At 34.0% G+C, this 23,404-nt stretch overlaps 2 protein-coding genes across 2 annotated transcripts; both read left to right on the forward strand.

Moving 5' to 3' along the window:
* Positions 1 to 14,208: 14,208 nt before the first annotated feature.
* On the forward strand, positions 14,209 to 15,287 carry LOC108480942 (uncharacterized). The gene is made up of 2 exons (XM_017784095.2): positions 14,209 to 14,544; positions 14,733 to 15,287. Exons 1-2 carry the CDS (start codon positions 14,390 to 14,392, stop codon positions 15,052 to 15,054), a joined length of 477 nt encoding a protein of 158 aa, XP_017639584.1. The 5' UTR covers positions 14,209 to 14,389; the 3' UTR covers positions 15,055 to 15,287.
* A 2,088-nt stretch (positions 15,288 to 17,375) lies between these two features.
* LOC108487119 (uncharacterized) lies at positions 17,376 to 18,194 on the forward strand. Its single transcript, XM_017791365.2, has one exon. It carries the CDS (start codon positions 17,544 to 17,546, stop codon positions 18,087 to 18,089), a length of 546 nt encoding a protein of 181 aa, XP_017646854.1. The 5' UTR covers positions 17,376 to 17,543; the 3' UTR covers positions 18,090 to 18,194.
* Positions 18,195 to 23,404: the final 5,210 nt, after the last annotated feature.

Here is a 23,404-nt window from a genome sequence, read left to right on the forward strand (position 1 = left end):
GTCCATTTTACTTTCCAAGCTTAACTTCTAATGTCTACTCGACTTTAAGCCTTAAACATAAATTATTTGTCAATCAACTATATTCAAATAGATTCAATAGATCGTAGTACAGTTATCATACACATATCAAGACATTATCAATTATGTACTAAATATGACTATTCAAAACTTACCTCGGATATACTTGAACGGTTGCGGAAAGGCTACTCAATTACTTTCTCTTTTCCCCTATCCAACTTCGACCCTCTTTGCTCTTGAGCTTAAATTCAAAAATTTTAAACTAGTCATTATTCGACTATTCAAGCATTACTTCAGAAATATAATATATATATTCGGCTTTCACACATATAGATCATAGTAAGTTTATAAGAAAACATTAAGCAACTCATTAACAAATTTTTATCAATGTTTACCACTTAATCACAAATTCACAATAAGCTGTCTTCCTGAGCAATAGTCACCAAATTATTTATAACTGGAGCTACGAAACTCCAAATCAATTGCCGTAAAATTTCCCTGAAAATAGACTCATATATCTTTTATCTATAAAATTTTAAGAATTTTTAGTTTGGCCAATCAATACCAGATTTTTCTTAAAGTTTCTCCTGTTTCACTGTTTGACTAATCTGACCACCCTTTACTACGAATCAAATTTCTAATTGTACAGAAGTCAAAATATGTTCTCGTTGATTTCATTTGAAACTAGACTAATTAAGCTTTAATTACATAGTTTATTTATCTTCTAACTCCACTCTCACAATTTATGGTGATTTTCCAAAATCACATTACAGCTGCTGTCCCAAGCAGATTTACTACAATTTACTATTTCACAACTCTTTGCATTCATATTATTTAAACATGTATATCACCAATCAATTTCATTACATATCTATAATTTCACTTAAGCATAATCTCAATCCAAATATATCCATTGTCCATATATCAAGCTTACTTAAAGCTATTTATAATTTATTCATATCATTAACCAAATATAGTTATGCAACCAAAACACAAATCATACATACCTTATACTATGCATATCAAAATAACTTCAACCATGATCGGATATAACCGAATTTAAACATGAAAATTAAGCCATTTTCAAACTCCTATAGGTCATTCGGCATTTACAAAATCATACCATTAGAATTCATGTACAATACCGAACCTTTAGACATTCAAACATCTACCCTATTCTTTTCAAATCATCTAAAGGGCAATACTCGCATTTTAGCATTTAACTACAAAACATTTATTCAAGTAACTAAGCAAGTCCAAGTTCGGCTATTACACATATAAATACTATCAAAAAATTTTAACTAGTTCAAACTTCTCTCATCAACATTTATTCATCAAAACATAAAGAAAATAATCAAATCTCTTCATTAACAACCATGGCCGAATGCTCCATTCACCACCCAAATCCAAAATTTTAACATGGGCTAAGTAAGGAACTTAGTTACTAACTTAAAATAAGCTAAAATTTCAAAATCTAACATGAATTACTAACCTTGTTTTAAGCTTAAGATGGTCGAATGCTATATCCCCTTTTCTTCTTTAAAGTTCGGCTACTAAGGAAGAAGATGAAACCAACATTTTGTTTTTCTTTTGTTTTTCTATTATCATTTCTTAATTTACTTAGTTTTTTTTTTATTTCATAAATTAAACCATTACCATATAATATTATTATACAACACATATTTTACTTACCATCATTATCATGGCCGGCCACTATAACTAAAGTGGGATATTTGACATGCAAATCCACTTATTTACACCATCAATTATTTGGCCTCTACAAAAATAAACTATCATATTTCAAAATGTCTCATATAAGTCCTATTTAATAAATTTCACATACAAATGACAAAATCAAAGCATGAAACTTTCACACATGCATTTTCACATATAATAAGCATAGAATATAACGGTTAATTATTTTTGTTACTCGGTTTTGTGGTTCTAAAACCACTTTCCAACTAGGTCAAATTAGGATTGTCATAAAGCTAAAGTAAAATAAATTTGTCTACCAAACTAGGTCTAATGTCTAACTAAGTCTCACCCCCGTCTCAAGAGACTATAAGGTGACTTATATACGCTAATGGTTGCTTGGTGCCCACACAAAATTTGATACACTTTCATTCTAATCAATATAATATATTATTTAATACTAGAAAATGCGTAAAAATGCTTATTTTGAAAAAACCTAAGTCCAAGCTAATAAATTGAAAATGCAATAAATAAATATAAATGAATAGAAAAAAAAGCTCCTTAAGTGCCAAAAAGACTCTAATTTTCCACAATGAATTGTGGCCCTCACATTTAAGTTGTTGTTTGCCCTCAAGCAACAAAATAAAGACACACAAAAATAAGAAAATAAAATGACTAAATGGTGCTTGAGCATGTTTCATACACGAGATTGGTTTGGAACATTATGAACAAGACAATGTGACAAAACATGTAACTCTAGCACGATATATAATTGACTCTCGATTTTCACTATTAAACATGTTAGCTCACTAAGTTACAAAGTAAACAAACTCAAAAATGTTAAGCATATTATCCCATCTAAACAAGTACACAAATATACATTTATGTTCGAATAATATAAGTGGTTAGAGATGTCAATATTTAGTTTAATTTTCATCCATTGAGTCATATCACTCATGTCACATAGGACTTTTCAGCTTGTAACGTTCTATGACTTAGGTTGGTTCAGAATTAAAGAATTGACTCTTCAAAATGGTTTAAGCACAAAAATAGATTGGTACATTATATTTACCCCAATTATATCACTTAGCTCGCCACCTTATATCCACTTTACTCGCCTTCCCTTCCTCTCCATTTCCTAAGGTATAGTATAGTATTTTTTAGTACAACCATCTTAGCATGTTTTTTGTGCAAAAATGAGTATTTTTCTTTCTTTTTTTATTTTTTTTTCTTTTTCTACTCACTTTACTTTTATTTGTTCGAGATTTTCTCCCTTGGCTTTTAGCCTTCACAAAATTTTTCTTCACTTAATCTTTTTCCATTAAAACACAACTTTGCTAGATTCTTATACTCAATATACTATACTATCACTTAGTTTTCACTCTCAATTATTTTCATTTTGAAACCTCCATGATGTATCTACCTAACCATCAATTTTAATGGTCTGATGTCTAAGTTCGTGTTGGGACCAAAAAGAAAAATGATCAATTGGTTATGCATTAGGTTCATGGTTTCATTCAAGGTTCATCAAGAAAATGGAATTAGGCTTAAAATTAGGTACTAGGGAATTTACACATAGGGTCAGAATTTTGGAACTAGTGGTGACCAAAGAATCTTTTAGGACATCCCTAAGTGTCTCAATTCATGGAATTAATTGACGAAATCTTAACAATCTAACAACTTATAATTCAAACAAACATATATGTTTTTCATGCACTTATTTGCCATTCAGTACACTTAACATGCTTTTACCTATTTCCAATGTAACAAAGTGAACTAATTAGTCTAATATTAAACAACCTAAAATCGATTACTATCGAATTAAATTTACAATTTAAACACAAAACCCTATTTACATGCTCTTAGCCAATCACTTGTATTTCTACAACCTCGCGTACAAACAAGCACACAAAATTAAAATTAACTACCAAAACAATTAAAAACAAGTAACAAAATTTTAAAATTTTTGAAAAAATTTGAAAAATTCTATGTTACCCCCATACTTTATTTGGCACATTGTCCCTAATGTGCACCAAAAATAAATAAAGAACGAAATTACCCATTTTGGCATGATAGTTCCACGAACAATGCTGGGTAGTCTTGTCCTCCCCGGTTTAGCTTTAAAAATTGAGTCGTCCAAAATATAGGGTTCCTACACAAAAAAAAACAATTTTTTTAAAATATTAAATAAAATAAATAAGATAAACAAACTAAAAATTAAATCATATGTACTTCCCCCACACTATAGAACATACATAACCTTCGATGTAGAAGAAGTAAACTGCAAACAAGAAAACTTCCCTGAAAAGGCAAAATTCTCTTTGTTATATCGACATTGAGATTTGTGTGCTCCAAGCGGATGAAAAAGTACCTACAAGAAAAAAAAATGTGAAATCCAAACAAAATATAAAATTAAACAAAATAAATAAATAAAAACTAAAGTTGAAGAGTTTGTGGGGAGCAGAGAACGACAGAGATGAAAATTGAAAACATCGCTCAAAGCAGCTAAATGGTGTCAGAAAATTGTAGAATTCAGATATCGTGTCGCAACACACACCCTTTTTGTCGCAACATAAAGCCCTAAGTTTCTAGATTTTTTTTATTCGAAATAGCATGTTGCAACACAGCCTATGCATGTTGTGACATGATCCCTAAATTTTCAATAATTTTGCTTCAAAGTCTTATGTCGCAACACAGGGGATCTATGCCATGACAAAGATTGGAACTCTTAAAAACTATTTTATGTTGAACTATTTTTTAGCCTCTCCGCGTGAAGTTTAAATTTCTTCATCTCTTTTATTCATCCACTTCATGAGTTCAACTACCACTGAAAAATAAAACACATAATTAAATACTTAAATAAAAAATAAATCAATGAAAATAAAATTTAAATTAAACAAAAATTAAAAGAAAATCCCTTTTTTGGAGTTGGGACGATTTGTATCACCACCAAAGAACTTCCAACTAGTCCTCAACACTTTGAACCATCATTTGTTTTTCCATCAAAAGATGTGAACTAGCACCTTTGGTCGATTCCAATTATGTGGCCTTATTTTTTACGGGGTGACGTCCACATTAGGAGCCATTTAACGCCAAATCCGAGCCAACCCCAAATGGTTTTCCAAGGTATTATTACCTCGAGCATTTCACCTCAATTTCACATGAGGATCTATCAACCAAAGTTTTTTCGTAATTATCGAACGAGAATGAGAAGAACTCGTTGACTTGTTCAGCTGGCGTTTCCTCTAATATGGTCAGCTCATTGACACCTTCACTTAAAATCGGTTTAAGCTCCAAGTTAGTGGTAAATGTTAAATCTACTTCTACATTTACTATTACATCTATGACTAAATTAATTGGCTTGGAGACTTCTTCGGTCATATTCAATTCTTTCTTGTCTCTGATTCCAAAAAATCTTTTTGACTCTCGTAATCTAATTCTAGATGGTCGATGGTGATACTGTAGGCCTTATAAGCAAATTTTGAGGCATATGTATGACTTCTTCCAATGGGGTCTCTACTTCTGCTTGCCTTCGGAGCAATTCCTCTGACTGGTCCACCTATTTTTTAATTCTTTCTAGGTTAGTTTAGAATGCATTCGATTCAAGAGGGAATATGGATGGATCTTCTCCACACCTTCGATCATGACTCTGCTGGTCCGTTGAATCTCTATTTTTCTGACATGATCTTTGATTGCTCTACCCCACACCCGTGCCCTACGCGGGGACAGAATATGAGGTATTACTAAACTTAAACACGTGCATTCAAACATTTTCGAGTCACCAAGACTTGATCAAATTTAAAACTTTTCGAACTTTATTTAAACTCCTTAATATAGGCCTACGAGGCCTCAAACATTCATTGTAAGCCATTCGGAACCAACTCAGGTCCTTAAACTGACTTAATAAAGATGACCCTTGAAACAGGGCACACGCCCGTGTGGAAGGGCAACACGCCCGTGTGGCTATTATGACATGGCTATGCTAATGGCCCAGTGGTTCACACGGCCTAAGCACAAGGGGACATGCCCATGCCCTAAGCTCGTGTGAATTAAATTCTAAATTCGAACCTACAGAGGTTTTCACACGGCCTGACACTCTCCCATGTCTATGGCCCGTGTCCCTCACACGACCATGACATGCCCGTGTCCTAACCCTTGTCTAAAAACCTTGACATTCTATTTTTGACGTTAGCATCGAGTGAGAAGCACATGTCCAAGGCACACGCCCATGGCCAAAGGCTGTGTCCTCCACACGACCGTGCCTCTGCCCGTGTGTTAACTACTATGCATTCTGATTTGCAAATTTTACGTGCAGGGAACACACGGCTAAATAGCAAGCCCATAGGGTTGACCGTGTGTTATACATGGCCTAGACACACGCCTGTGTGTCTACCCGAGTAGACAATATAAGGCTATCTACTAAGCCTTTGCCGTCCTAAAACACTCTCTAACATCAACCAACAAATCAAAGTCTAACTTAAAACAATTTCTCAACCAAACAACTATAGCTAAGGCCTATATACATTTCTTATGTTCAACCATGCCAAAAATTCACATTCATGAAAGCCTATCTTGCATTCATATATAAACTTTCAATATTAGCCATTTTCCATGGCCTTATACAAAATGAATCAAATGCTAAAGTAAGCCAACACATTTGGCCAATTAACAATAACACAAAACTCAAAATTCAGGGTCCTATACATGCCATAATCAAAATAAAAGATCTAACTATACCAAGTACTTTAGATGATAGTGTGACTGGCTTCTCCGACGAAGCGGTGATCCTCGAGCTACTATGGAGGCACTATAAGAAAATGGAAAAGAAAATAGGGTAAGCATAAATCTTAGTAAGTTGCATGAAAATAAACGACAACTACTTATCATAAATCAATATGCTCATAACCTTTCATAGTTTATTCAAGAATACCACAAATAAAAGTAAGTACAACTTACTCATCACCATCCAATACAACTCATATTGCATACATTGAGCCCATATCTCATACATTTCAAGTAGGTACCTGTACCACTCATCACATAATCATGACTTTTCTCATTTCAATATAAATCATAAACCTTTTGTTGAACCATTTGGAATACTACCAGATACTCAATAGCCCTAACATGGGTTAAGATGTCGACGCCGTGTCTCAGACATGGTCTTACACTGGCTTTCATATAGCAAGGCCAATGCCATGTCCCAAGACAGGTCTTACACTGGCTCTCATCTATTGGTGTCGATGCCATGTCCCAGACAGGTCTTAAACTGACACACCACAAGCTGACGCCATGTGCCAGATAGGTCTTACTTTGGCTTGTACATCGCGAGGCCGATGCATGTCCCAAACATGTCTTACACTAGCTCTCGTCTCAATGTCGATGCATGTCCCAGACATGTCTTACACTGGCTCTCATGCTGTGTCTGATGCATGTCCTAGACATGTCTTACACTAGCACACATATCACCCATTATCACAGTACAAATATCCAAGTCTATTCCAAAAGTTCAACGAAAGTCTTTACTACGTAAATTTCTCAACATGTATTCTCATATTCCAAAATCAAGACAATTTATGTCATATCAACTCAGCTACACATCATAAATATATAGTTGCATTATTAACATACAACTTACCTCGGTATTCAAAATATGGTGACTATTTCAGCTTAGTCCGCTAGCTTTGCTTTTCCCCGGTCTAGGCCCGGATTTTATAATTCTTGATCTAAAATGATAAAAATTCACAAGTTTAAATCACTTTATCGATCTAGGTACTCAAAAATTTATAATTGGGCAAAATGACCATTTTGCCCCTAGTTTTTCACAAAATGACCATTTTACCCCTAGACCTGAAAATCGATTTTTATCGAATTTCCTTATTAGCCAAGCCTAACCGACCATTTATCTCTCTTATGACAACCCCAAATTTCCAATATTTCACAATATTACTATCTATTTTGCAAACTTTACAAAATGGTCCTATTAGGTTTTCCATGAGAAGTCCCTTCACAAAAGTTGTTTATTTCACAACCATTATTCATTTTGTTCCATAAAATTTTAGAAAACAACATGAACACTCTCATGGAAAAACCCTAGACTTTCAATCATTTAACAAAATAGTCCCCTTGTTAGAAAGTTCATGCTACAAGGGTTCTAAAAATATAAACATTTTCAAGAAAAGCCTTTAAAGTCACTTACTTGCAAGAGTAGAGAGAGGATGAAATTTTTGAAGCTCAAAAACCCCTAAAATTGCTGAATTTTCAGTGGAGAAGGAGATAGGGAAAAATATGATATCTTTTCTCTTTATTTATTTTTATTTTAGTCAATTTAGTTACCAAACCACTAAATTTTGACTTTTTTGACCATCTTTGTCTCCTATGGCCAGCCATGACTCTTTAAAGGGTCTAATTGCCCTTTAAATACCCCCAATTTAGGTTCTCTAGCTATTTGACACCCTTAGCTATCAAAATAGGACTTTTGCACTTTATGCGATTTAGTCTTTTTTCGCAATTAAGCTCACAAACGCTAAAATTAAATCATCAAAATTTTCATGCACCTTTATAAACATGCCATCACACATAAAATAATATAAAAATAATTTCCCCCACCTCGGATTAGTGGTCCCAAAACCACTATTCTGACTAGGCTTAAAATCAGGCTATTATGTTGCTCATACAAATACCAGTATACATCGTCATCCATTATTAACTCTAATTCTTGATGGAGTCAATGGCCAGGAATACTAGATTCTCCATCATAACTCTATTTTTTTGGTCAAACCTCCGTTCATCAAACTTGATGCTTTGTTAATGTTCCTATCCAATGATTTTTGACAATCTGGTTCAAGATGGCTAATTCAATACAAGGTTCTTTGCGATTGAAGTTAGGAACATCATACACGACCTCATCCAATGAGAAAAATTTGTTCTCCTCGATCTCTTATTCTTCGTAAAATACAGACATTTCGCATTCCTCATCCCACTACTATTGCCATCAAACTCATAATCAACCTAATCCATGAGTAAATTAGTTAATCAACAAGGTAACTAAAAATAAAATAACTAAAAATAATTAAAAAATAAAGTTAATACACTATCTAACTCGTTCGTCTTTCAATTATATTATTTTACAAAGTAATTAATCTAATAATAGTTTTTACCGTCACAATTCCCGACAATGGTGCCAACAACTTGACTGCCTCCAAACTTGCGAATATTTAGAGTTAAAATCGTGTAAATATATATAAAAGTTAGGTGTGGTATCTGCAAATGAACAGGTCAAATTGTAATATAGGTTTGTGTTACAAGTATTCCAAGGATCTGACCCAATGGATTGCAGGTTGGAGAAATTTATTATTAAATTAATTACAGAAAATAAGTAATAATCTAATTGGGTCACGAATTAGTAGTTTGAATCAAAATTAAAAGATTAAACAAACTAATTAAATTAAGTACCCTAAATTAACCTAATGGAATTTCCTATTCCTAGTGTCAACAATTCTAGCTCTTAGGCTCTAATCAATTAAATCCCTAATTATCAATTAAGTCATTAATTACCCTTAATTGAGTTGTTTACCACCCTTAGCTAAGAATACCCTCTCGGTCTCATCTTCAGTAAGGATTAACACCTAAGTCACCTTCTGAATCTCTTCCTAAGCATACGAATACCCTTTCGATCTCACCGCTTGGCACAAGTTATACTTGATAGGATACCTTTTCCGTCTCACCTGTCTCAATATTTTATTAGCAGCGTTACTCCCTAATATACTAAGTATTATTGAATAAATACTCAATTTTAAATAAATAATTACATAATTAATAAATCAATCCATAACCGAAACATGCAATATATAAAACAAGAACAATATTTTATTCCAATATTTATTCAAACATTAGTTGATCAGGCTAACGAAAGATAAATAACGTAATAAAAGAGTAAAGGAAAAGAGAATGCTCATTGATAAATAATTGAAGCGCGGTTCCAAAATAGTTTCAGCTTGCAATCGTTTTCACATTGGAATAGAAAAGTTCCAACTAAGTCTAACCCCCGTCTCAAGTGCTTATAAGGTGACTTATATAGGCTAAATGTTGCTTGGTGCCCACACAACCCTAGATAAACTTTAATTCTAATTAATACAATATACTATTAAATGCTTAGTGTCTAATTAAAGAAATAATCCAGAATTGTCATCTAAGGAAAACAATCGCATCTTTCTAAGAAATCATCGTAATGTCATGACATCAAGGTCCCACATCCTGACATCGGCCTTTTTTCACCCCTAGATGCTTCAATGTTCGATGTTGCAACGCTACATGTTGGTGTCACAACACTAGCATCGTCCTTTGTATTTTTGGGCCTAAATTGGCACCTTAAACACTCAAATAGCCTATTAGTCATTCTTGAGGCCTGATTGGCCTCATGGGTTATTAAAACACTAGAAAATGCGTAAAAATGTTTATTTTGCAATAAAATAGATTTGAGCTAATAAAACTGAAAATGCAATAAATAAATATAAAATGGCTAGAAAGCAAGTTTGTTAAGGGTCGAAAATACTCTAATTTGCCACAACGAATTGTGACAGATCAAACATCATCTAGATGGAATCATTTTTGGGTGAGTTGCAAGTTTCAATCATAGACAAGTCAACTCTTTAGTGTGATAGTTCTAGCACTGTGGCAGTTGTTGCTAATCTTATTCTCCATTCTAAGTTAAAACACGTTGAACTTAACTTCTTCTTTTTTTTTAGTCAGAGAGAAAGTTGTTGCTGGTCATGTAGTTCGATAGGTTCTAAGACATGATCAGGTTGCTATCATCTTTACAAAGCCCCTATCATCTCCTTTATTTACTCGTCTTTATTGCAAACTTGGTGTTGTTTCTTTAGTAGGGTTACAAGAAGTTAGTTGAAGTTAAAGTAGCTAAGTGAATGTTAGTGAATGTAACTAATAATTAGTTTTCGGTTAAGTTGTTAGTTTTTGGTAACAGGTTGTTAGCTTAACTTATCATTAATTAGTTGTTGTAACTAGTTAAAGAGTTAGTTAATCAGTTAGTATGTTAGTGTTATTCACTATACAACTCATTTGTATAAAATGGCTCATCTCAAATCCAGCAGTGATAAGAAAAGTGTTCAATGAAAATTGAGTTAAGAGAGTTTCCCTAGGTTTTAATTTCCATTGTACAAGTAATAGTGTAGGCAACTTCATAGTTGGATTACCATAGTCCACTCATGCTGATTATTAGTTTATCAAGTTATTTAAATTATATTGTATACATATCTGGCTTTTGTTTTCTTTTTCTTTTTTTCGATAGTGGCTTTTCTCATTTCTCACACATGCATACAAATCTATCATTTCTAATTGTATATTGTTGCTAGAATGCCTCTCCAACGCTAAGATGCATTGAACTTATCAGGAAGACATTGCATGTGTAAACCAGCTTTTGCTAAAATTATTTGGATGACTAGTGCTTGATTTTAATGTCTCTCAAGTATGGGAATTATTTTACTTATAATTATAAAAGGTGTATAATCCTCAAAGTTTCTTGAATTAAGAAATGATCTTTAGCATTTAAGCACTTGAATTTGTATTCCCTTATTCCCCTTACCTTGACGAATAAATGGTTTTTACATAAAATGTTATATGTTAGTGACCCTGAACTTCAAACCATCATGCAAATTGGGAGAATTTTATGGAGTGACAAGTGGCTTAGTAATTGAATCCTAATACATGTATTGGCAAGATCACATGACTCAACTCTCAAAGTGCTGATAAAAGGACACTTGTCCATGAAACACACATACTCTTACTTACTTGGAAGGGGACTTTCTTGAAATCTCTTTAAGCTCTCTACATGTATAATCTTGTGTGAACTCAACTCTTTCCCTCCAACCCTGTCTTCTTTCGACCTTCTTCTTTATATCAACATATGTAAATCAATGCATAGGTATAAAATATCAAAGTGACACGATTGTTCGTTTTCATAAATACTAATGTATCATTAGAAGATAATATTTTATAAAATATCATGAACCCATAAATTTAACTTAATAAGAGCTAATGAGGCTTTGACATTATTGGTAAAAATTGAGGTGTTGGGTCATTGAGTACTACCATGCCCAATTGCCATGTGTGAGTCTTCATTCCACCATGTATGGGTTTTGTCCAATATATTCAAGTTGTTCGTTTGTTTATGCTTTGTGTTGGTTTGATTATGCTTTGTAGTTGTTTGGACCTATATTTATAATTAGATTAGTATACTTATGATTGTAGTCTTTAAAAAGTACTTACTTAATAAGAATAGCTAACTACAATTTCTTTTAGTTTTTAAAAAAAAACCTAACTACATCCCTTTTGAATAACAAATATTTACAACGACTTATAATTTACAAGAATTTAATATTGGTTAAAATATGTTCTATGTCCATGTATTTTTTGTACAATTGAAATTTAGTCTCTCAACTTTTAAATTTCAAAATTCATGTTCAATTGTTAACACCGATTAAAATTTTTCTATTAAATTCATTGGTATGACATTCTAAATAAAGAAAAAAAAAACTCACTTAGTAGTTATGTGATAGAAAAATGACATTATAATGAACCTGAATTTAATAAAAGAGTTTTAACAAATTTAATAATTGGGCTTGCATTTTGAATCCAAAGAATAAAGGGACGAAATTCTTTGAAATAAAAGTTGAAAAATTAAATTTTAAATATACAATAGGGTAAATTACACCATTAATCACTAAACTATGAGAAGTTCTCGTTTTGATCTTTTAGTTATAAAAAAAAAGTTATAATTTGGTCACTAAACTATTCAAAATTCATTAAAGTTACTGAACTATTCAAAAGTTTTTTTTATTTAAGTCATTGGGCTGTTAAGTTTTTTTAGAAAAAAATAGTTCCGACAATGAGCTTCAAGCAACGATTCAATGATCGATATGATGGATTAGTACCCATCAACAAGTAGAAGAGCATACCTTAGATCTAAGTCGACTTGACAGTTAGTGTTGGAGCTCGGAGAAAATTTTGTTTGAATTTTGGTTCATAGATCCATGACGTCCAAAGCTGTTTTATGAAAAAAAAAATTGAACTGTAGAGGAGAAGGGGAAAGCGAGCTTTCGATTGGTGCAAACAGTGTGAACAATGAAAATTATATAGCACCGATTTTAACAGCCTAATGATTTTAATAAAAACTTTTGAATAATTCAGTGACCAAATTGTAAATTTTTTAATTAAATTATCAAATAAAAATTTTATCCATAATTTAGTGAATAATACTGTAATTTAGTTAGAATAAATGTGTAAAGAATGTTTTAACCTTTAATATTAACCAAAAACATGAGGGGGAAGAAGGACAAGGTAACACATGTAAAAACAAAAGGAATGTTGGGCCATTCTTCCTTCACGTGGACGATGTACTACGACGAGAAGTCATGTGCTTCATTTTTGGGGATTTCAAAAGGATAAGGTTACCCTCCATCTTTCTCCACAATAAAACCATTTAACTCCTAGACACTGATTGAAGATATGGATATGGGTTTCGACTTTCAATTCATTAATAACTATACAAGGTATGTAATTTTCTTTTATATAGACAGGGTTCGTAATCTATATACTCAATCAAATTCGTCGGCATTAACAAACAATTCAAAAATCACTTATGAAAAAATATTTAGTACTCAATATTTTAGACTACATAAACTATAATAAAATAATTAGTATATCTATCAAATATTAATCCTAAATATTATTATAATAATTGATGTTTTCATATTTTTATATAAAATATTTAAATAAAACAGTTACAATTTTTTTGTTTAAAATAAATCAAACATCTAATAATTCAACAGAAATTAATAAATATTTGTACCTAAAATTTTCATTACTTCACTTATAGTCTAATTGATAAAAATAACTGAAAACACAATCAGCACGAGAATATTTTTATTTTATATATTTCATATAAAATTAATAAAAATTATATAATAAGATTTGAATAAAAACTAATATTTTTTAAAAAGCGAATTGATAGTCTAAATGATCGACGAGTAGTTGTTCGTCTAATTGATTCGTCGATCTAATCAATTTAATTGATTCAATTAAAAAATTACTAAAACTAAAAATAAACAAATTTGATTTAATGGATTCAACTAATCCTTATTAGTTCCCAAATCAATTAATTCAAAATCTCTTTTCGAATCGATATTCTGATCAATCTGATCAACCCATTGAATTCGACTCAAACAATATTATTGATTACATAATATTTAACTTTTAAAATTTACTATTTCAACAAAACACTTATTTAATTTTTACCTACACTTTCAATAAATATATTTTTACAAAATTATTTCCATTTACGTCACATATGTACCAATTAATAAAACATATATAATTTTTGTATTTTTAATCGTGCTAAATAACAGTAAAATATTAGGAAGATTAAGGCCAAACATGTCCAAAAGAAAATTTAATAAAATAATCCATCTCGAAAAATGTAGCCACGTGATATGAATAACAGTTCCTCAAGTAGCAAGTTTGAAGTAGGGAGCAGGTTATCTGCACTGCACCACGTTTCGAACAGCCCAACAAGAAAAATCACCCCAACCCATCAGATCCCAAACAGCGGTTCGGTTCCTCCCTTGGAATGGAACACTTCTAGATCTACTCCTTGGAACAAGTTATGAAAATGGCTATATCTCTTGTACTGAGTCGACTCATTCTCTTCCTCACTCTCACCTACTTTGCAGCCGTCTCATCATCTACTACGACCTCAACAACTCTAAAACGGCACTCTGGGTTTCTCTACTCTAGAACCCGAGAAAAATGCACTCCTCAGTAAGCCCTTTCTCTCTCTTAAAACCATAAAGAATATCAATATGCTTATCTGTTTCGGTATTTCTCACAGTTACCCAGAAACCAAACAGTTTTTAAGAAAGTGTTTTCTTTTAATATTGTCTCGGTGAGTTATGGCACCGAGTTGAGTTGGGGGGATGCGAAATGTTGAGAGCTTTACTTATCCGCAGGTTCTGGAGCAGCAGGAGAGAGGCGTGGCCAAGGATGGTCCCACAGGGATCAACGGTATCGAACGTGTTCGGGTCGAGAGCGAGTGAGCGGTACAGATCGGATATGACATTGTTGGAATCAAGGGCTGTGAATGAAGAAGGGAACGTGTTCAATGAGCTGCTGAAGCAGGCGAGTGCTGCATTGCTGAACTCGTATGCGAGGAAAGGGTTCCCTTACTCGGCATGGGAAGTGAAGACTCTGATGATTCAAGGGTTGGTCTCGGAACATGCCGCAGCACGCCTAACCAGACGCTTTTCCGTTGCCAATGATGCTTGTATTTAGTAGTATTCGGGTTGATACTAGCTTAAAAGGCGATAGGAGAAGCTAGTTTTGCTTGAAGCACTACGACTCTGTTCTTTTTATTTTTAGTTTGTCAATTTGGTAGATTATCGCAAATTAAATGTGAATTCGATGAAAGATATTTCTCATTGGTCCTTTTAGGTGCTCATGCATGTCGAGGTATTGAAGGATTATTGGGAACTTAATAATACTGGTGTACTGTGTTGATTCTTCCAGCTTCCCTTGACCCAAAATCAGCTTTATTCTTCATGTTTTTGCTTAAATCTCATGGTGCATATGGTTTCTTCTAATACATTTTTCTTCATTTCGTATTGCAATCAGTGAGGGGCCTGGCAGGGTCCTAGTAATCTCCTGGAGCCGGCATTGCTGTGCTCACTGGGACTGCGAGTAGAGAGAGTGGAAATGGCGAGAGCTATTGTTTGGTAGTAGCAGAAATGTTCAAGGGAAATTGGGGGGAGGGCTGATGACGGGATTTGGGCCATTAAGGCCCCCTTATTAGTGTCGAAAAATTAGATGATGGCTGGTCGTTTACTCTTGTAAAGCCCGTCATGATGTTAACAAACAGTGCAGGATTGGACCTGTTGACGTAAAAAAATGGTATAACCCTAAAAGCCAAATTATTTCTCATGCTTTCATGCACATTTATGCAAGGAAATGCAAATTAAACCAGGTCTTGAAGAACCTATGCATTGTTAGCCTGTTCTCTTTTAAAGGAATCTTGAAGAATCCATGCACACAAAAGATTTGTTCCATGACCGAGTCATCTCATCAAATATAATTATAACTACAATACAAATGACAAGTAAATATATGTTGGATCAATTAGAAGTAGATTCAACTCCATACAAAGTACAACGGATTGAAAATGTGAATATACCCAAGTAGGATCTATATATGGTGATATTTAGATCCAAAATAATTTGGGAAAAAACTCACACATAACGTTCATACATTGTAAGACTAGCATGTAAGACTAGAAATTAGGCATTCAAGATCTCAAAACTAAGTTTTTGCTTATACAATCAGTGTCTCATTAGTATATTGCTTTGATTTTAAATCCATATCAAGGCATCCAAATAGACCCACTTTATTAACTTTCAAGCAAGCATGTAGTAGGCCATTTTGGTTTGTTGTACTCATAAACCAAACCCTTACAGGTTTCCCACTTTTCCCGAAGTGATGAATGCGAAGATCATATGCATCTTTTGTGCAGGCAGCATTAGGGAATGACTGCTGAAAAGAGAAAAAAAAGGAAACTATATTGCTCGGTGTGACTTTGAATTACAGCTTAGTTGTTATATAGCCGTAAAAAACGAAATTTAATCAGCTGAACAATTAAGTTTTGTTATTTTTGTTATGTCATCTTCTAACTTCCTACAACTTTTATGTTATTTTTGGGTGAGAGTTTTGTACAGCTTTTTCTTGTGTTGCTTCTTTCATTTGTTTTCATGTTTGTTTTAGATTCATATACTTTCTGAAACTTCCCCGGCTATAGAATCTAACACACTCCATTTTCCAAGCGCAACAAAAGTGGCATGAAAGAAACTTCAAAACTTGGTCTTATATGGTTAAGCATAAAGAAAATATGCTCTTCAACATTTATCAGCAATGGCGAGTGATCATTGGCTGTTGCAATAGTTTCATAATAACCGAAAAAGTGGGGAAACTGCAAAGGCAAGATAACCTATATGTGTTGCGTGGAAAAGGTCCTCGTGTAAAAGAATAGATAGAAATATAATTAAGCCTGAAAAAGGCCTAGAAATTATTTGAAGATGACATCAAAAAAGTAGAACAAAACATAAAGATTAGAAACAATTAGGTTCACTCATTTTTATTGCCAATTTGATTTACTTGTTTTCTTATTCAAAAACCTCTCTATATTTACGATTTTGTTTGTTACTTGTATACTTTGTGCTGTAATTTCCGACAATTAATGAAGATGAAACATGATTTTTCGAATAAACCCAATTACTAATCCAAATATTTGATGACTTTCATTTACTCTTTTTCTTTTTTCCTTTTTTTTAAAAAAACTTCTCTCCTTTCTTGTCTTAGTACATAGATTTCGCATACTTCCACTGAACTTCAATTACAGTTTATTTCTTTTGCTATTAAATATAAGAACAATTTAAAATTTAAAATAGTATTTAAATTGCAAATGGTTAGTTGAAGGATAAAATGTGATTTCCAACTTGTCGGCTGCATTAGCTTAGTATCTAAGCTGCTTTATTAAGCTTAATCAAATAAACAAAGTTTACTTCACGGCCACCAATTTCCCACTATCTTATTAATATTTCTTGCGTCAAGCAAATAGCGTAATACCTAAGCGACTCCCATAAAGACACAGAGAGAATACGAATAAGAGCAGATATTCTAAGCTATCTGTTATCATTATAATTTTTTTTTTTATAAAGAAGCAATTTTAACACCCTTTAGCGGATCTCTGCTCTCATCTTTCCATCTCTTTATTCATGTCTTGCTTCAGCATAAGGTTTCCTCCAGCCAAGAAGGCATGGAAAAGTTTTACTTCAAAACTTCAAACCAGACTACACAAGCTTCACAAATCCAAAGCTTTCAAAAAACCCAAGAATAATGGGAAGAAGCTACAAAAAGCTGCTTCCAAAACTACAAGGCCTTCATTGTTCTTAGGGCAACGCCTTCAGCTTAAGAGCAGCCGGCGACGTCATGCTCTTCCTTTTGGGTACCAACGGTACGACCTCTCCGTCAATAAAGCGGCGGCACCGGTTTACATAGATAAGCTGTTTAAAGATGCGCCGGTGAGTGGAGTGGTAGAGTATATTCATCAGCAGCCATTAGAGAAGAACAAGAAGAAACTCATTGATGAAGCTGCAGAGGCTGGAACAAGCAATGAAGGAGAAAAGCAGGGAGATGATAAGTTGGAGTCGGTAGGATTGCTATCGCCTATGCTGTACGGAATAGATGCAAGAGCTGAGGAATTCATTGCAAGTTTCCGAGCAGAAATGGAGCGTCAGGAAATTATAGCACGTAATTTGTAGCGCTTGTTAATTACCCCATTACTAGTTTTTATCTCAAATATTCATCGACTGAACTGTTAAGGGAAAAGATTATCAAATGAAGACAATTTAAATGGCTTAAATAAATTGATTAATGAATATACTAATTGTGAAAAATAAAATAGAATAAAATAAATAAAAATAAAGAACACATAAATTTTACGTGGAAACCCTTTCGGGAAAAAAACCACGGGCAGAGGAAAAGAAAATTCACTATGTCGAAAAATTTTTACTCTAATACAAGAGGAATAGACTATGTCTATTTATAGGCTTGCAAAGCCATATTCTAGTAGGATTGAAACACCTTATCCTAATCAATATAAAATAGATGGAGTTTAATAAGGTTTAAAACCTTATTCTAAAATAAAATAAAAGAAGTCTAGTTCTATATGGATTTTACTTTTATTTTATTTTCCATCGTATTTTATTTAAATAAGAATTTGGGTCACTTAATTCTAACAATCTCCACCTTGACACAAATTCTCAATGAACAAGTTCTTCATCGCGAACTTTCAATAAACAAGTTCTTCACCTCTTCCAAAAACCCCTTAAGGGTTTAACTTCAACAATGAACACCAACCAAGTCTAAGCAATGCTCAAACTTGGTTATAGGAAGTGACTTAGTCATCATATCTGCAGGATTTTCATGAGTGCTAATTTTGCTCACAACAATATCACCACGAGCAATAATATCACGAACAAAATGATACCGAATATCAATGTGTTTTGTTCTCTCATGAAACATTTGATCTTTTGTAAGAAAGATGGCACTCTGTTGTCACAAAATATCGTGGCTGATTTGAAGGTCTTCATTGAGTTCACTAAATAGTCCCTTCAACCAAATAGCTTCTTTACAAGCCTCGTGAATCGCCATGTACTCAACTTCAGTGGTAGACAAAGCAAGCGTAGTTTGCAAAGTGGCTTTCCAACTAATTGCACAACCTCCGATTGTAAAGACGTAACTCGTGAGAGATCTTCTTCTATCAAGGTCTCCAAAAAATCAGCATCAACATACCCTATAACTCCATCTTTAGTTCTTCCAAACGTAAGCAAACATTAGTAGTGCCTCGTAAGTATCTTAAAATCCATCGAATCGCTTTCCGGTGTTCTTTACCGAGATTCGCCATGTATCTGCTAACTGCGACCGATCGCATATGATAAATCGGGCGTGAACAAACCATAGCATACATGAGAGATCCTATCGCACTAGAGTATGGAACATGTGACATGTACTCAATCTCATTATCGATTGAGGAAATAAGGCCGATGAAAGTCCGAAATGGGTCGCTAAAGGAGTACTAACAGCTTAGCACTCTGCATATTGAACTCGCAAAGAACTTTCTCAATATACCCTTCCGACTTAGGTACAATTTACTTGCTTTTCTATCTCTCGAGAATCTCCATACCAAGTATCTTCTTTGTTGGTCCTAAATCTTTCATCTCAAATTCTTCACTTAGTTGGGCTTTAACCTTTCTTATCTCTCTTTATCTTTTGTTTGCTATCAACATGTCATCAACATAAAGAAGTAGATACACAAAAGAACCATCACTTTTTTTCTTAAAGTAGACACAACTGTCAAAACTACTTCTTTTGAAATCATGAGAAGTCATAAAGGAATCAAACCTCTTGTACCATTTGTCTTGGTGATGTTTCAAACCGTAAAGGGACTTTTTCAAGAAGCAAATATAGTCCTCTTTTTCCGAGACTATAAAACCCTCCGGTTGTTGCATGTAAATATCTTCCTCAAGTTCTCCATGCAAAATGCGCTTTTACATCTAACCGCTCAAGCTCCAAATCATGCATGGCAACAATACCAAGCAAAGCTCGAATCGAACTATGCTTAACAACCGGAGAGAACACATCATGAAGTCCACTCGAATTTGATCAGTAACCCTTTGCAACAAGCCTTGCTTTATATCCGGGTTCTTCAACTCCTGAGTCCCTTCTTTCTTTTAAACACCCATTTACAACGAATGCCTTTTTACCTTTAGGAAGTTTTACAAGATCCCATGTTCGCTTTTTGTGGAGTGATTCCATCTCCTCTTGCATAGCAAACATCCACTTTTACGAGTCTTCACACTAATCGCCTCGAAATAATTAAATGGCTCTTGATTCGCATCTATATCTTCACCACATTTAAAGCATAAGCAACTAGATCAACCTCGGCATACTTCTTTGGAGGTTTAATTTCTCTTCTTGTCCTGTTTTGGCGATAGAGTATTGCGGTGAAGAAGCAACTCTATTCTCAATTTTGTAATTGGCTTGAGGAGTTGATTACAGATTAACTCGATGCTCCACCGCTTTTGGTTTTCTTTATTGGAAGAGTCTTTAAGAGATAAGTTAGGTAGCATAGCGGTTTCATCAAAACAACATCTCTGCTAATCACAACTTTTCTATTTTCAGACACCATAACTTATAGCCTTTTACACCACTTTATAACCAAGAAAACGCATTTAATGGATCTCGGTTCCAATTTTCCATTATCAACATGAGCATACGCAGACACCCAAAAATCTTTAAATCGAATAATTAGCGGGATTACGCACCATACCTCTTGTGGAGTCTTTTTCTCAATGGCAACGGATGGAGATCGGTTGATCAAAAACATGCAGAGAGGTCGCTTCGCCAAAATGACTTCGTAAGTTGGCATTTGACAACATACATCGAACCTTCTCCATGATCGCTTCGTTCATTCGCTCGCAACGCCGCTTTTTGTGGAGTATGACGAACTATCAAGTGTCTCATGATCCCTTCGACTTGCACAATCTATTAAACTCATCGAATGTAACTCTAAGCCATTGTCTGCATGCGGAGGTATTTTATCTGCTTTTCCGTCTGCTTTTCAATCATAATTTTCCAAGACTTAAATGTGGAAAACACATCGCTTCGCTTCGTGAAGAACGCCCAAACTTTTCTGGAAAAATCATCAATAAAGGTTAGCATATAATTAGCTCCACCTCTCGAAGGCACTCTAGACGGCCCCCACAGATCAGAATGGATATACTCCAACGTTTCCTTCGTGTTATGGATTCCTCTAGTGAATCGAACTCTCTTTTGCTTCCCAAAACACAAGGCTCACGAAATTCAGTTTGCAAATTCCTTGCCCATTAAGAAGTCCTCTTTGCTTAATTCGCCATGCCATTCTCACTCATATGCCCTAGGCGATATGCCAAAGTTTAGTAATATCATCATCCGACAAGGAAGAGGAAGCAATTGCATCACCGATATGAAGAGAACCTCAAAACATATAACTTGGCAATCTTTCTTTGCCCTTTCATCACAACAAGGACCCTTTGAAATCTTTAAAACCCCACTTTCAATGTGTATCTGCACCTTTTGAATCAAGAGTACTCAACGAAATTAAATTTCTTTTCAATTCGGAACATGCCGCACGTCACTAAGTGTTCGACAACTCCATCAAACATCTTAACTTTAATTGTTCCAACACCGCGATTTTACATGAAGCATTATTTCCCATCAAAACAACACCTTGAGACATCGTTTCATAAGTTGTAAACCAATCCCGATTGGGACTCATGTGGAAGGTGCAGCCTGAATCAAGTATCCACTCCTCGCTTACTTTAGAATCATTGATAGAAGCAACTAGAAGTTCACCATCGTTGTAGTCTTCTACAACATCAGCTTCACCGGAATTTTCTGGTTGTTTTCCCTTTTGATTCGCAGCCTCCCTTTTAATCTTATTTTGTAGCTTATAGCACTCAGATTTAATGTGCCCTTTCTTCTTGCAGAAGTTGCAAGTTTTACCTCTGTTTGAAGATTTCGATCTACCCTTAGATTTACCACGAGGATTCCGTTCCTGTGTTCTACCACGATCATCATCAACATTCCGGTCTTGTCTCCCACGAACAATGAGACCCTCTCCCTGAGAGTTGGGTTTAACCACAAGATGCTTCATCTTATCATACGAGGTTAAAGAATCATAAACCTCATCAACCGTGAGAGACTCGCGGCTATATAAAATCGTGTCTCTAAAGGTTGAATAAGACGGGCAACGAACAAAGTAGAATCAACCCTAGATCTTCCTTATCATATCGAACCTCCATGGCCTCCAAGTTTGAGAGAATTTCTTTAAACATCATTAAGTGTTCGTGCACGACGCACCTTCCTCCAAACGATGAGCATAAAGACGCCGCTTCATATGCAACTTGCTTGTTAGAGTTTTCGACATACATATTTGTTCTAGCCTCTTCCATAATGCAATGCGCTTTTCTCTTTCATCACATCCTGCAAAATTTCGTTGGACAAATGCGATGTAATTGTGTTAATGCCTTTCGATCCTTACGCTTCTTCTCTTCATCTGTTAATGTCGAAGGCATCTTATCTATCCTAGCGGGGCATCCTCTAGATCCATCTGCAAGAAGCGCTTGCATCTTAATTTGCCACAACGCAAATCTGTGTTGCGATCCAACAATGAATTTCATACTTCAAAGACGCCATTACCGTGATCGAGATGAATAACCCTAAGCTCGATACCAATTTGTGAAAAATAAAATAGAATAAAATAAATAAAATAAAGAACACATAAATTTTACGTGGAAACCCTTTCGGAAAAAAACCACGGCAGAGGAGAAGAAAATTCACTATGTCGAAAAATTTTTACTCTAATACAAGAGGATTAGACTATGTCTATTTATAGGCTTGCAAAGCCATATTCTAGTAGGATTGAAACACCTTATCCTAATCAATATAAAATAGATGGAGTTTAATAAGGTTTAAAAACCTTATTCTAAAATAAAATAAAAGAAGTTTAGTTCTATATGGATTTTACTTTTATTTTATTTTCCATCGTATTTTATTTAAATAAGAATTTGGGTCACTTAATTCTAACACTAATTTTCAATAGATGAATGAAGACAGCTCAAATAATTTCTGATGTTGGTTTAATGTTCACTCATCGAGCATATGATCACATGAGAATAGGAATCCAATCAATTCTCCGATATGCTTTTATTAATGGTGAATAATTTGGAGCTTGCCTTAAAAATAAGTAAAGATTGGTAGTGCACAGCTTTCGGGTACCTTGAAGTGTGGTTTTAAATGGTGGCACTTCTTTCCGCACTTTGAAGACGGTTATGGAGACTTGGCAGTTTTGAAATGGTGAGTTATTATTATTATCCTTCGATATTGAGCTGGGAATTCGTGTTAAACTCTAATAAAAGCTTGTAAAATAAAGTGATAAATTATGATTAATTATCTATGGTCCTTAGACGATAATTATCCTTAAATAAATTTAAAGCAAGTTAAACATGAAAAGTTCCGGTCTATTAAGGTAATA

The sequence above is a fragment of the Gossypium arboreum genome, chromosome 7 (assembly GCF_025698485.1).
Source record: "Gossypium arboreum isolate Shixiya-1 chromosome 7, ASM2569848v2, whole genome shotgun sequence".
Lineage (NCBI taxonomy): Eukaryota > Viridiplantae > Streptophyta > Magnoliopsida > Malvales > Malvaceae > Gossypium > Gossypium arboreum.